General features: G+C 41.5%; 2 protein-coding genes across 2 annotated transcripts; both read left to right on the forward strand.

Annotated features, from left to right (window-relative positions):
- Positions 1-7,196: 7,196 nt before the first annotated feature.
- Positions 7,197-9,775, forward strand: LOC125549418 (protein FAR1-RELATED SEQUENCE 4-like). The gene is made up of 2 exons (XM_048712833.1): positions 7,197-8,030; positions 9,266-9,775. Exons 1-2 carry the CDS (start codon positions 7,755-7,757, stop codon positions 9,749-9,751), a joined length of 762 nt encoding a protein of 253 aa, XP_048568790.1. The 5' UTR covers positions 7,197-7,754; the 3' UTR covers positions 9,752-9,775.
- Positions 9,776-9,867: 92 nt separating this feature from the next.
- Positions 9,868-12,013, forward strand: LOC125547311 (protein FAR-RED IMPAIRED RESPONSE 1-like). Its single transcript, XM_048711239.1, has 4 exons — positions 9,868-10,241; positions 10,328-10,785; positions 10,988-11,246; positions 11,367-12,013. The coding sequence occupies exons 1-4, from the start codon at positions 10,085-10,087 to the stop codon at positions 12,011-12,013; spliced, it is 1,521 nt and encodes a 506-aa protein (XP_048567196.1). The 5' UTR covers positions 9,868-10,084.
- The last annotated feature ends 4,345 nt before the right edge of the window (positions 12,014-16,358 follow it).

Here is a 16,358-nt window from a genome sequence, read left to right on the forward strand (position 1 = left end):
TCGAGCTAAGGTACCTGTGTTTGAGCCTTTAGCAAGAGGCTTCTTCCTGAGATCTTCACTGGAAACAAGGAGGGTATACAATATGGTTTTAATATAGCAGGATTTTGCTACGAGGTCCACAATGTCGTCTAGCAATATGAGCCATGAAAGCTCCCGCTCGACTAGTGGAGAGCAAGGTTCGCATGGGACAACCCGTGTTAAAGACCTCACACCCCACCGCAGATTGTTCAAGGATAAATCCCCAGCTCACGAACCAGGATTGGAGGAAAGAGAGAAAACAGGGGAGACAAACACGACGAAGGAACAAGAGAATGAGTGGCTAGGGAACATGCTCGAGGCATGAGAAGTATCAAAGCCGCCCTAGTATGTTTGTGCGTTGACCCAGGCGACACCCGGCGGATTTTGAGCATCAAAAGGTGATCGCCAAAGGACTCCGGTGGCAACGAAACGAAGGACAAAGAAAAAAATTGGAGGAGGAGGGTGCTTAAAACTCCATCAGTGTTTGGGGTAGAACTGTCTAGTATTGTGATTAGGCACGATAGTTGCCGAACTTTGAGACCTCATATGGTCCTACACCCCAGCTATGGTTTTCTTGTTTCAACGAAGCATGGGTTTCTGACATGGACAACCATTTAACTGCAAGGGTAGAACTGGAGGGCTTGCATTGTGGACAACACGCGTGGGCCAGCACGTGAATGACGCATGATGCCTTCCACTTTCAGAGTTGTACATTCAACGTAGATGCCCACATCACCAAAACTATCGCCCCATTAGTAGGTAAAACTTGTTTTCACAAATCTTGAAACGCTATTCAATTTTGTGATTTTATATAATCAGTCCAATAATAAGTCAAATATTCTTGAATGAGTAGAAGTGTTAATCGGTTGCGAGAAAAAATATGTTCACGTAGATCAAAAGAAAATATTGATGCATATCCATTTTTTTCCACATGTATCGAATAATATATGTCCGTGTATTTCACAAGTGGTTGTAAATTTTTAAAATTATTCATGTACAACCCAAAAATTACTGAAATTTTTAAAAGAAAAATGTTCTATTAAAAAAAGAACCGTTTGTCAATCATTAAAAGTTGTTTACAGGTTTGCAAAAATTTCCAAGGATTTCAAACAATGTCATATAAATTACACAAATAAACGTAATTATAAAAATAAAAAATTAAACTAGAGAATATAAAAACTATTAAAATAAAAATGTTGATACATTTCAAAATATTTATTCTTATATTCACAAAATTAAAGCAGTCAAACAAAAAAAAGGGAAAGATGATCTGAAATAATCCAAAATATACAATTAAAGACTAAAAGTAAAAAAATCAAAATATGAAACTATATTGAACAGTAAATAACAGAGAAAAGAAAACTAAACAAAAAATAAAACTGAATACCAGCCTGTATAGTTGGGTCGGCACATGCACAAAGAAACGTGTAGGCGAGCTGTATAGGTCACTCACAGTGAGCAACATATGATGTTTGCATTGAATATCAGCCTCGAGCATTAGCTAGGATCCAACTCTGTCCATTTTGATTTCCATGACAAGGTTCCCACATAAAGCCGAATAAACTATTTGGACACAAGCTGTCCACGGTCCAATACCCATTTTAAGGGTATTGGGGAAATTACCAAGTAGAGGTACTTTCTTTTCTATCGACGTTGAGGGCCTCTTTGGGCTGTAGAATTTTTATAGGAACTAGATGATGCCCACGCGTTGCTGCGGGAACCTTGGTAAAACATATGCATAAATAGAAGCTAAAAAACTAAAACTATGGCAAAAAAATAAATTAAGAATGCTCTCGGGATATATTTTGAAAACAATAAAGTATATGAAGCATATGATAAAATGTTGTATAAAAAGAGAGTTCTATTGGATCGAACACATGGGGTGCCATTTTTAACAAAAAATGTGCAACATGAACTACATATATTTGCTCCAAGCATAAAACGTACAAATATATGTATGTCATGCTACAAAAATGTGTAACATGACCGTCGATGCCCGCACAAAAATAAGTGAAGCAAATTAACAAGCAAGGAGGCTGAGCGGCATAGTTGTATCAAAAGATTAGTGCACAAATTGTAACTTATGACTACATGCATGACTTGATAATATGGCATAGTTGCATAAGAGAAAAAATAGGTAGTGGGTTGCAACTATTTAAGATTAGATATTGGAGGACTGGAATCCTAAGCAATTGTTTCTATGAATGCCCTTTGGATCATAGGATTGGGCCTACTCTTTCTACGTAATCAATTGCCCCTACCACCCACCCACCTACCCACCCCATGCATACGAATCAAACTAACCTCATTTGCTTTTTTTCCTTTGAAATTGTGTGTGTTTAGTTCCTATGCACCATCTAAAGGCTCCCCTCAGAAAAACTGCTTTGAAACCACGTATAAATTTATAGTACATGACATCACAATTGTGCATTCCCCCTATTCCTACGTATTCAAAATTCTGCACTCAAACAAGCCCTTGCAATCTGCACTACCCAACATCCTATGACATCGAGGAAACAAAGACAAATTGTAATGGCAGAACTCTGCTTGCTCAATTGACATCTGTCTTTGCGAGTTGACTCACAATCGAAGTCCTGCTACAAGCATGGATTTGTAACGGCGGGAGCCGAATCGGTTTCTCACTCCTACTTTAAGATTAGTGAGCACTTATATGAATGGTTCGGTACAATGCATATACCAAAAAATTGTAGGAATACCAATAAAATACCAAAAAATAAATATCCATGTATTTCTACATATTGTTTGACAAAACTATTTCTTTGAAAAGCTTCAAAATTTCAAATAAATTTATAGATTGTTTTAAATCACAATTCGAGTTTCCTAGTTTTTAAAATAGGACTAAAATTATTGCAATGTGTCTAATTTTTATATTGTGTTAAACGACTGTGTAATGTTTTCTAAAATTGATTGAAATACGGAAGAAATAGTTGACAAATGTGAAATAATTTATGTACAAATATTTTGGAAATTTTATTTTGTGTGATAATATGACTGAAATTAGTGAAATACTCCCTCAGTTCCGCAATGCAGTGCATATATTTTTCAACAGTCAAACTTACTGAACTTGACCAAATATATAGAGAAAACTATATATATAGAAAGTCTATTAATAACCCAGGGTGAAGAATAATCGACCAGATCAAGTTTAGGTGACATATATTCGGCGAGATTGGGTAATTGATTACTTATTCTATATATATTTAAACCTCGGGGCCCCAGATTAGCGGGGCCCCAGATCTAAATATATATAGAAAGTCTATTAATAACCCAGGGTGAAGAATAAGTAATTCTTCACCCTGGTCGATCGACCGAGCCAACCAAGCCACCGTTCGTTTGATCGAGGCAAAATCCCACCGTACGTTCCCTCACCCTAAAATTACAACGGGATGGAGGTTTTTTTACGTTTGATGACTTGACTGGACTTGATGCCTGCCCTCCTCGTCCTTTTTTGCTTAAAAAAAACTCCTCGTCTTTTTCCCACCTCCCCGTCTTTTCCTAATCGACTGCATACGGTTTCGGGCGAACGATGGCGTGGTGCTCGGCGGCGATTTGGCTTGGAGTGAAGCCATTGTTTGGCATGCTATCGGGAAGGCGTGCTGCTCGACCGGCATGGTCTCGGTGTTGGGTGGTCGCTGGACAATTGGGGCGGCGTGGTGTGTGGTGTCTGCATAGGTCTGGGCCCCCGCTGTGCACGGAGATGTGGATGGTGATCCCGCTGGAGCTGTGGCAGGTGATCACGGCAGCGCATTAGGCGTCCGTGCATGGGCTAGTACATGACAGCATTGCCTCTCTTTGGATTGAAGTTTGGTTGGGCTTTCAGTGCATGGGAGGAGGTGAGCAGCCCCTATTTTAGTAATTTCCGTTCCCAAATTCCAATTAGCTTCCACTTACATTTCCCTTTGTCATGTTCTTCCCAAATTGATATCCGTGCACCTGGGTGCTCCTGATCTGCTTGCTCCGGCGCCCCTCGAGGTCCTGATTTGATTTGACTACCAGCCGGTGGATGTGGGTTCTCCCGGTGGTGGAGTTGAAGGGGCCCTAGTGGCTAAGGACTTGACCAGCAAGCTGGAGGCCACCACAACCAGCGTCCTGGAGCTCTGACACTAATCATTCATCTACTCACGTTGGTTATGTGGGTATATGTAGCCATCTTTGCTTGCTTCAATAATTTTCAGTTGTTTCAGTTCCCAGTCTGGTTCGTAGTAGACGTGCGGGTAGTAGAATCTTCCCTCCTGGTTGGTCGGCTGGTCATGGCGACAGTTTAGGTGATATTCGCGGCGGCACTGGTTCGGCCGCGACCACTTTGTGCTCTCCTCCAGCTCTGACCTACAGCTGCTTGCAGGTTAGTAATCTTCTTCCATCTTCCATAAACAGAGGTGTCAATCTTATTGCATCTAACGAGTAATGACTCGTCAGGCCATATGGTGTATTTCTTTCTAGCTATTGTGATCCATCAAATGTTAATTATTAGATTAAACAACAAGAGATAATTACTGTATTCATTATTAGATCTTTGTGGTTTCTGGTCCTCTCAGTCGTACTGATAGAATTAAGCAATAAAATGTTGACTATACGGTAAATGGGTATGTACTGATTTTGGGATTTATATTAGCTTGCAGACAACATTTTAGCCAAAAGAAAATGTACAAACATTATAGCTAGTACTGAGATGACAGGCATTGGAACATATTCATTAGCTTGAAGAGAACAGTTGGCTATAAGATAATTGGGTTAATGTACTGATTTTGGGACTTATATTAACTTGAAGAGATGAGAAGTATCTCGGCTCTGTAGCTGCAGAATCAGAATGGATTATAATGTGCCTTAGCTATATTTTCTTATTGATGCCGACTAACCTCTATGATATTTTTCTTAGCAAAACCTATGACTAGCTATGCAGCTCTCCATGTAAAATAATGGAAAGCAATGGCTTACTTTCTACATGAAACCAAAGCATGAATTCTGATTCATCGTAGAATGATTTTTCTTATTTTATCACACAAAATATTTGTTGCTACCAAAATAGTACACAGACATCAACTATTTGTTACTAAAACAAGAATATTAATTATCAACTTCCTACTTTCTACTAGAGCTTATAGATTTAGCATATGTTTAGGTACATTTTATTGAAGTGAATATAATTTTTGTTTATTGCTCAGCCATTGATTTTACGGAATATCCATATCACCATTTTTTCCTTCAGATACTTATATAGACCGAACATCATTGATTTTAGTCTTCTTTCACATGGACAAGGATTTGGAGCACTCGGGTGCTCCGTACCCCTATATGAACAATTCATTCAAGAAAATAACGAGAAATTTGGAAAAAAATCTGGTATTTGGGGATATCAAACGTGGGTTCCCGAGCTACTCCTGTGTGAAATTTCGTGAAAAAATACCAGGAAACGTATTCGTGGCAAAAAAGACAAAAAAAATTCTATGTATAGAAAAATCTGTTTGGGTAGATTTTTGTTCTGACATTATTTCCTTCGCCAGGGATATGTTTTTGGGAATTTTTTCACGAAATTTCACACGGGAGTAGATTGGGAACCCAGTTTTGATATCCCCAAACTTCCGATTTTTTTGATTTTTGGGAATTTTTTACGGTTATTTTTCGTATAGGGGTGTGGAGCACCCAGGAGCTCATGTGTATTTTTTCTCTTTCACATATCTTTCTGTCTTCCAGAGCTATCCATTCAAATATCAGTATTCCACATAGTCTCTTGTGAAGTAATGTTCAGCACCATAGTTTTCTGAGTAAATCCAACGTTCCCAATAAACTAGTTTTTGTTTTCATGGTTCTTTCTTCGTTAGATGGAATCTAAGTTCGAAATTTTCTGTTTTCAATATGTCTTATTCATATTCTTGGATACTGTAAATTCTTCAAGTAGGTTAATACCTAGAACGGTAGAAGCATGGTATCACCACAACAATGAAAGGATGTCACTGTAATTTACATTTGTTTTATGTATTAATTATGATTGCATGTGCACCATGCATCACCCTTATACCCTGTGTTCTGCATTAAAAAATCAATATGTAAAGTCACTTCATCTTTGATTTTCTTTGCATCTGGCAGATACTGTTGTTGCTCCCGTGATCAGCTTGATTGGAAAATTTAGGATGCAACACTACGGCACAGACAAAGTTGGACGGTTAGCGTTTCATGAGGAGGATCTGCATGTAAAACAGTATGATGCTCAATATTCTTTAAGAGAGCCCTCTAAATGGCAAATGTACTACAGCTCAAACATCATTTTCTGGTTGGTTATGTTGGATTGAGAGCAAGAATCTCTGATGTACCACTGGTCTCTGGAAGGTGGAAGGGGCTGATGTAAACTATAAATAGGAAACATATTGTTCATAGCATGTAAGATAGCTTCATATTTTTGTTTTGCACACTGCGTCTTTCAGGTGGCGTTCAGGCTAGAAATGTCCGTGCTTTTGTGATAATTCTCTCAAAAATATCTAGCTCGCAACTTGCCATAATTTTCTCTCAAAAATCTCTAACTGGCAACTTGGCAACTGGCTGATTCAAAAGTATTTGCAGGCTGGAAATGCTCAGGTTTTCAGCATGGCTCAATTTGATGTGACGGTCAAAAAGTACAGATGTTGTGCAAAGGAAATATTCACGTAAAAATGCCTTGGTCAAACTAATTAAACTCAGCATATTACACAACTGTGGTAGAGCTTGTCCAGATAAATAGTACGAGTTGCATGGTTATAATTTACAGGTTAGTCTCTCGGCCGTAACTATGCTGGTAGTGTGTCATAAATTTACGTGGCAAGACTTGTCCTTCCTGCGCTGTTACATTTTGCGCATGGCAAAAGGTCCTCAACTCCATGCCGTAACTTTACCTCAGGTGGTCCTCACTCCATGCCGTAACTTTACCTCAGGTACCCAACATAAATTCCAGTGCATGTGTGGTGCGTACAGTTTGACTAGGGTGAGGAATTCTTAGCGCGACCCTATATATAAGACCCTGGGTGAAGAATAAGCAATTCTTTACCCGAGTCGAACGAACGAGCCAGAGGTTGTATCGAACCCCAACCCACCCCATCGTTGACATGCGGTAAGATTTTTTCCTCCTGCGGTAACTTTTCTTTGGCCCTCCCACCCCGACAGGTTATTCCCTTTTTTGCAGCTTATTTGGTTCGCCGTCGTCTCCGTCGTTGACCCCGTCGCTCGACCGGTCATAGAGGGAGGCTGCCATGGGAGAGCGCTCCCGAGGAGGATGCGGATCGGCGGCCGGAGGGAGAGCCCCCCACGACGAGGACGCGGATCGGCGGGCGGAGGGAGAGGCCGCCCCGATGAGGATGCGGATTGGTGGCCGGATGGACAGCTCTTCCCGACGAGGTGAGTCATCACTCCATCGTGGAGGCACCTCCGCAGGAGCACACTGTGGCACCGGAGGTAGCTGGTGATGGGAGCGCCTACCATGGGCGAGCAGTGGCCATGTCTGCTATTTGCCTCTGTTTTCCCCTCTGTTTTATCTATTTTTTTGGATTTGTTTAATACAAGTGTTCGCTGAAATTTCCCAGCCGTAAGACTGCCCCAAAAACTTACGTTCCTGCCAAAATCCATACTGCGGTTCAAGATTCGCGGCCGCAGGTCGTGCGACTGGTATTTACTGCCCCACGACGTGCGAGTGGCACTCTTTCAGTTTTCAAGGGGGGGCGGGAGGGGATTCGCACCCGGCGGTTTCGCTTATGGACTCGTCTCCAAGCTTCCGCCGGCGAGAATCCGAGGACAATGAGCCTTCTCCGATGAGCTTTGTTGTGCCTGATAATGCGCCTCCTCTAACATCTTTCTCGACGCCATACCATGGCGTTGGAACTTCGTCTGGCAGCGGCTCAAATTTTCCGATTGGCGGCAAGAACTCCACTGTGCGCCATCCGGCGATGCACACATCCACGTTGACGCCGCCGTGTACTGTTGAACCAAGCGAGATGATGACTCCAGATCCCAGCGCAAGATACATACATGTACGTTCCCACTCAATTTAGTACCCAGTGTCTGACTTTGCTGATGTACATACCTTGCTGTGCATACCTTGCTGTAAATTTCAGTATCCAGTGTTTGGGGCAGGTCTGTTATTCATCTCTCTTTTGACGAATGAACATTAGTCAGTGGAAGATGCCTTGTATTTTGATTGAACTTCAGTACATGTTGTAACTAGATAGCATTATCAGGATTCAGTTTTATTCATTCTTAGGATGTGGCGTCATTATATTGTTGGCTAGCACACTGCTGAATGGCTTCTTTCGACCATACTGTTCAAGGAAGGATCCACGGATTAACTAAGTACATAGCTAAAGACCATCTAGTGTATGCCTGAGCTTCGGGATGGAACAGGAAATCTATCTTTCTGACCTAGATTAACCACTGGTTGAAGCATTTGAAGTTGTATATTCCTACTTCAACAGTTGTTGTTCCAAAGAAGACAAATAATTGAAGGCGCTCCTTCTACGGAACACCCCAGATAGGCCGATAGGTTCAGCTCCGACAGTCGTTAAACGGACCCCTCGCGCCTAAGACTGATACTGTAGCGATAGCAGTGTACTGTACATACTGCAAACAGAATACTAACATTATTGGTTATAGTACAATAAGTATATGCACTAAGCTTTCAATCTTCTTTTTCTTGCCAACTTATTGTGATAAGATAGAAATAAATTACCTTCAGAACATTTCTTTTGCCCAAAGTATGGACAAGCCTGAAGCTGCAGCCTGCTCAATGGTTAAAAGCTGATATCTTGACCGTCTCTCCAGCTTCTGCAGGCAGTGGAGGGATAGACTTTAGATTTTTGGTGTCCTGCAGGCTCAGGAAGGCACACTATATTAGATTTTCTGCAGGCATGCTAGAAGGCAGGTTCTGTTGAAATGCATAACTGCTTTTATCATCAGTCTGCCACAGCAAACGAACAACACCCAAATAAAATTTATTGTTCACTCAAGATTCAGACTTTCTTTCCCAGACACTTGACATATTTTTTTACCCGGTTTACATAAACATAAAACATCACATTTGCTTAAAAACAAGATAGAAATGCCTAGTGTTATGTCCAAATCTGTAGATGTCTTCTTTTATTTTTTTTCGGTATTCTGTAGAAGGCCGATATGCCTAGTGTTATGCTTCTTCATAGATATATAGTCATCGGAATGGTCATTCGGATGAATGGCAAAGAGTATCTAATGTATGCTATGAACATGATATCAGGGTAACCAAGTCCGCGAAGATTTTGTCCCAAAGGAAAATATGGCTTTCGTCACCGATGAGGAAGGGTATGAATTTTATCAAAAATATGCAAGATCAGCAGGTTTTGGTATTACCAAGCTCAAGCGGAAGCCGATGTCGCGTCTGTATGCATGCTCCCGGGGAGGTGCCAGTACATTTTACAAGCCTGGGGAGGAACGCAAACGTGCGAAAATGTCCAAGAAGGTTAACTGTGGGGCAGCTGTTAAAATCAAGAAAAGGGGGAAAGAATGGATATATGAGAAAGTGATGTTGGAGCACAATCATACTCTGAATCCTAATCCATCTGAATTGAAGCACATGTATTCACATAAGAACAAAGATCCTCTTATCATGGAGGTTGTTGATGATCTGCAGACCTGTGACGTCTCTCCTAATACAACAATGAATGTGTTGACCCATTTTCATGGCAACTATGAGGTCATGCCAATGAATGATCATGACTTGTGAAATAGGTAATTTTATGACACTTCATTCTACAATATAGCTGTCCATGAATAAAATCCTTGTGGTTGTAACATATCTGCTGTTTCTTCCATGTCTTACTTCCAATATCAGAAGAGCAGCCAATGTACTTAAGAAGCGAGCTGATGATGTAAAAAAATTAGGGCCTTCTTCAATGAGTTCAAAGCACATAACAGTAAATTCTATTATGATATAGAGGATGACTCTGAGGGTGTTACGAAGAATATATTCTAGAGTCATGCTAGCTGCCAGGCAAACTATGCTGAGTTTGGTGATGTGGTTACTTTTGATACAACATATAAGTGTAATTTTTACAAAATGCCGTTGGCGATGTTTGTTGGGAGCAACCACCACTTGCAGAATGTCATTTTTGGGTTTGCACTCCTCCGTGACGAGACAGAGGAAACATTTAAATGGGCTTTCCAGACTTTCAAAACATGCATGGGAGACAAGGAACCTCATTGCATACTTACCGGTATTGTTGAGCACTTCATGGCTACATACATGTCGTTTCAACCAATATGGTAAAACTTGTTCAATGACTAATATCCTCTTTTGCAGATCAAGATGTAGCAATGGAAAACGCTCTTCCGCACGTGTTTCCAAACACGTTGCATACGCTATGCAGATGGCATGTATGGGAAAGGCACAAAGTTGACTTGAAGCCACTGTTTGACTTGCATGATGGTTTGAAAGATAAGCTACTAACAGCAATAAATCACCCACTTACCCCTCTAGAGTTTGAGTCTGCATGGAAGGATATGGTGAATGAATATGGCCTTGAGTCAGATCCTACGATCAACAGTTTGTATGATCAGCGTGCACGTTGGATTGCGGCATACTTCAAAGCTGTTTACTGTGGGAGAATGACGTCTACGCAGCGCAGTGAAAGCATGAACAGACTTGTGAAAAGACATCATGTTAACACTACGACACCTTTGCATGAGTTTGCACGAAAAATGTACCTAGTCTTGCAAAAGAGAAAAGAAGCAGAAGGCCGAGAGACCATTGCATGTCAGGTATTACGTCTCATATGATTACATCTTCTAGTACGCCTCATACATAAATTTACGTTGTGTCATATATACATATGTAACAGTTGCTTGCCATCATATAAATTCTTTCCATCCTTAAGCTGCATTACTTATATTCTTAAGTTGTTGGTGTTCTGCAAACAAAACAGAGTATATCTAATTCTTTGACACATCCATGCTGATGTAGGCACGCCCAGCAACAATAACAAACTACCCTCTGGAAAATCAGTTGAGCAGGATCTATACCCGTGCCGTATTCAACAAATACAAAGATGCATATGTTTATGGAACATCTTTCCTTACAAAGAAAGTGGATGCTGGTCGTTTCCTTGTGGTCTATGGTAGAGATGGCCCGTCTTTTTCTTGGTCCCAACATGAGTTCAAAGTGGTTTGTGATGAAGAAAAAGAAGACTACAGATGTGAGTGCATGCAGTGGGAGCACACAGGTAAGTAGCATATGGTTTGTCAATCTTGTCATTGCGAATAGTTACCAGGATAACCAACAATAAAATTATTCTTTTTCATCCCACTTTGCACAGGATTGTTATTCCCACACCTTATTATAGTGATGACAAATGAGCAGATTCAGAGGCTTCCTAGCAAGTATGTGCTAAGAAGATACACAAGGAATGCACGGATTGACCCTCCTTACGACAGGAATGACACTCTCCAAGTTGGAGCCGATGGGACGCTAGTTAGCGTGACGCACTTTAATATGCTCAGGGAGGCTTTTGCCTGTGTTAGAGCAGGTGACAGATCAACAATTGCATCTGTAAGAGTCATGAATGTGTTGAAGGAACTTAGGGCGCAGGTCAAGGATCTGGCTGCTGATGTAATGCCCGTGTTTGATGAAGGAGGTTGCAGTGCTCCAGCTGACCGTGAGATGATTAGTTTTAAAGCCCCGCCACTATCGAAAACAAAGGGCTCTAGATCAGAAGAAGGAGAAAGACATATCGGCGCACGTGGGCCAAAGAAGTGCACAAGAAGATGCAGCAAATGTGGCCTTATGGACGGTCACAACAAGGCGTCATGCACCAACAAACAACAAAGCATTGCGACTGGTGGTACCAAAGGAGGCAGGGGGAGGACGGGCTGGGGGAGGGGAAGGGGAAGGGGAACTACAACTCGGCACCGTTTAATAGATGAGCTGGAAGAAGATGAAGATGATGTGGTAGATGGTGAATCATCTCGCGGAATAGATGATAGCGATTAGTCATGTTTTCTGATGTGTAGATAACTTGAATGTGAAATCTAAGTTGTGTTTTTCATTACGACTCATGTATTCCGAGTAGTCTGAAAGATATTGAAAAGTTATTATGTCTAAAATCGTTGTTCCGAAATTATTTCATGCTTTACCTGGTTCCTGGTGGGGAACATTCAGTATTTGTTGGCATAATTTTTAATTTCTCCTGCACATTTTGTATTTCGAACCATCAATTTTAACATAACCAGCTGAAAACAAACCTTACATCAAATTTCCTGCAATTACTGGAATTTTTGTGAGTTCATCTCAAACATGAACATCAAACTGAAAATTTTCTATTTTTTCATTTGTGATAATCTAATTTTTTTCATCCGTAATAATCTAATTTTTTCATCCATAATCAAAGGGAACATTTATGGATTTACGGTTATGTACAGCACATTTCTAGATGATATTCAATGGTTGTACATTGGGACGAAATCGCGGAATCTTGATAAGTTTGTGTTATGAACTTCATATCACAAAAATGGGGGAGTGCAAGATGTGCGGCTTAAGGGATGGGACACATAAAAGTGACTTCTGTAAGTCTTTACCAACTTTCAAATCCAAGATTTAGGAAAAAAAGAGGGGATACATTAATTTGAGTGTAACAAGAACCGTCCAAGCAGTCCTAAACAAGTACTCCCGAGTACATTACAACACAGACACCAAGCAATATCAGTTTTTGTTATAAACTTATAAACATACAAAGCGCTATCTAATTTACATAGTCTGTTTCTCTCCTGAATTTCTCCAATGAGTAAGGTAAGGGATTGACTTCATTTAACTCATGGAACAAAATATAGGACAAAACTTCATCCCTATACTGACTAGTCTTTGCCTGAAAGAGATAAATTATGCATTAGAAATCAAAATAATAACAGAATAACATCATCCAAGAGCAAGGGAATTGATGAAAAATACTGGATTAATGTTACAACGGAGCTGACCAACTTCGCCATCATAGTGGCGCAAGAACTTTGTAGTGAAAATGGCACAATCATTGCCTTGTTGTCGAGGAACATCCTTGCTCCACATTGGCCATTTACAAAAATCTTGAAACTCTCCGCCAGTAACTGTGCGAAAAGCCTCACTTAGCCGTTCAATTGCTCTATGACCCGAGGGGAAATTTCGTTCTTCAAATGAGCTACATCTCTCAGTCTCAGACCAGTCAATCGAGTCCAGAACATCAATACGAGTGTGTTCCAAGTTGACACAGTACACTGCGAAGTGGTTACTATGGTGATATGTCCAAAGGATCTGTACATACATAAATGAATAATAAGCGAAATCTAGCACATTGTAAGTAATTTCACTTGAAGGACGGTACATATACTAACCTGATTAATCTCTTTAGGATCAATGCCATCGAGATGCTCAGGCAATAAAGTAGCGGCTTTGTCACTATTATACACCTGACCCCTGTGGAGCTCAGTTCAACATGGACTGATGAAAAGCATAATACACATAGGAGTCGTATGTGAAATATGAAGATGAAATCAAAAGTATGTGTTGTTGGTAGAGGGTGAGGCTAGCTAACATACCCCAAGAGTCCAACTTAGAAAAAGCGTATGACCCTTCCACTGGGTTGGGTGTAGCTTCTCATCATGTCGAACACATTCGGTGAAAATATTCATGATCTCTACCAAGGTCGTTTCATTATCCCTAAAACAATCAGCCAAATCCTCGCCAATCATGGACACGTGAAGAGAGGCATTGGATATAAGATTTACCCTGGCAATGTTGGGGAACGTAGTAATTTCAAAAAATTTGCTACGCACACACAAGATCATGGTGATGCATAGCAACGAGAGGGGAGAGTGTTGTCCACGTACCCTCGTAGACCGAAAGCGGAAGCGTTATAACAACGCGGTTGATGTAGTCGTACGTCTTCACGGCCCGACCGATCAAGCACCGAAACTACGGCACCTCCGAGTTCTAGCACACGTTCAGCTCGATGACGATCCCCGGACTCTGATCCAGCAAAGTGTCGGGGAAGAGTTCCGTCAGCACGACGGCGTGGTGACAATCTTGATGTTCTACCATCGCAGGGCTTCGCCTAAGCACCGCTACAATATTATCGAGGATTATGGTGGAGGGGGGCACCGCACACGGCTAAGAGATCTCAAGGATCAATTGTTGTGTCAAGAGGTGCCCCCCTGCCCCCGTATATAAAGGAGCAAGGGAGAGGGGCGGCCGGCCATGATGAGGCGCGCCAGGGAGGAGTCCTACTCCTACCGGGAGTAGGACTCCCTCCTTTTCCTTGTCCAAGTAGGAGAGGGGGAAGGAAGGGAGAGAGGAGAGAAAGGAAAGGGGGGTGCCGCCCCTCCCTCCTTGTCCAATTCGGACTAGGGGGAGAGGGGGCGCGCGGCCTGCCCTAGCTGCCCCTCCTCTTCTCCACTTTAGGCCCATGAGGCCCATTAACCCCCCCCCACCCGGGGTTCCGGTAACCCCCCGGTACTCCGGTTTTATCCGAAACTTCCCCGGAACACTTCCGGTGTCCGAATATAGTCGTCCAATATATCAATCTTTATGTCTCGACCATTTCGAGACTCCTCGTTATATCCGTGATCATATCCGGGACTCCGAACTAACTTCGGTACATCAAAACTAATAAACTCATAACATAACTATCATCGAAACCTTAAGCGTGCGGACCCTACGGGTTCGAGAACAATGTAGACATGACCGAGACATGTCTCCGGTCAATAACCAATAGCGGAACCTGGATGCTCATATTGGCTCCTACATATTCTACGAAGATCTTTATCGGTCAGACCGCATAACAACATACGTTGTTCCCTTTGTCATCGGTATGTTACTTGCCCGAGATTCGATCGTCGGTATCTCAATACCTAGTTCAATCTCGTTGCCGGCAAGTCTCTTTACTCGTTCCGTAATACATCATCTCGCAACTAACTCATTAGTTGCATTGCTTGCAAGGCTTAGGTGATGTGTATTACCGAGAGGGCCCAGAGATACCTCTCCGACAATCGGAGTGACAAATCCTAATCTCGAAATACGCCAACCCAACATATACCTTTGGAGACACCTGTAGAGTACCTTTATAATCACCCAGTTACGTTGTGACGTTTGGTAGCACACAAAGTGTTCCTCCGGTAAACGGGAGTTGCATAATCTCATAGTCATAGGAACATGTATAAGTCATGAAGAAAGCAATAGCAACATACTAAACGATCGGGTGCTAAGCTAATGGAATGGGTCATGTCAATCACATCATTCTCCTAATAATGTGATCCCGTTAATCAAATGACAACACATGTCTATGGTTAGGAAACATAACCATCTTTGATTAATGAGCTAGTCAAGTAGAGGCATACTAGTGGCGTTTAGTTTGTCTATGTATTCACACAAGTATTATGTTTCCGGATAATACAATTCTAGCATGAATAATAAACATTTATCATGATATAAGGAAATAAAATAATAACATTATTATTGACTCTAGGGCATATTTCCTTCAGTCTCCCACTTGCACTAGAGTCAATAATCTAGATTACACAGTAATGATTCTAACACCCATGGAGCTTTGGTGCTGATCATGTTTTGCTCGTGGAAGAGGCTTAGTCAATGGGTCTGCAACATTCAGATCCATATGTATCTTGCAAATCTCTATGTCTCCCATCTGGACTAGATCCCGAATGGAATTGAAGCGTCTCTTGATGTGCTTGGTTCTCTTGTGAAATCTGGATTCCTTTGCCAAGGCAATTGCACCGGTATTGTCACAAAAGATTTTCATTGGACCCGATGCACTAGGTATGACACCTAGATCGGATATGAACTCCTTCATCCGGACTCCTTCATTTGATGCTTCCGAAGCAGCTATGTACTCCGCTTCACGTGTAGATCCCGCCACAACGCTTTGTTTAGAACTGCACCAACTGACAGCTCCACCGTTTAATGTAAACACGTATCCGGTTTGCGATTTAGAATCGTCCAGATTAGTGTCGAAGCTTGCATCAACGTAACCATTTACGATGAGCTCTTTGTCACCTCCATATACAAGAAACATATCCTTAGTCCTTTTCAGGTATTTCAAGATGTTCTTGACCGCTGTCCAGTGATCCACTCCTGGATTACTTTGGTACCTCCCTACTAGACTTATAGCAAGACACACATCAGGTCTGGTACATAGCATTGCATACATGATAGAGCCTATGGCTGAAGCATAGGGAACATCTTTCATTTTCTCTCTATCTTCTGCATTGGTCGGGCATTGAGTCTTACTCAATTTCACACCTTGTAACACATGCAAGAATCCTTTCTTTGCTTGATCCATTTTGAACTTCTTCAA

This window comes from Triticum urartu, chromosome 3, assembly GCF_003073215.2.
Source record: "Triticum urartu cultivar G1812 chromosome 3, Tu2.1, whole genome shotgun sequence".
Taxonomy (NCBI): Eukaryota; Viridiplantae; Streptophyta; class Magnoliopsida; order Poales; family Poaceae; genus Triticum; species Triticum urartu.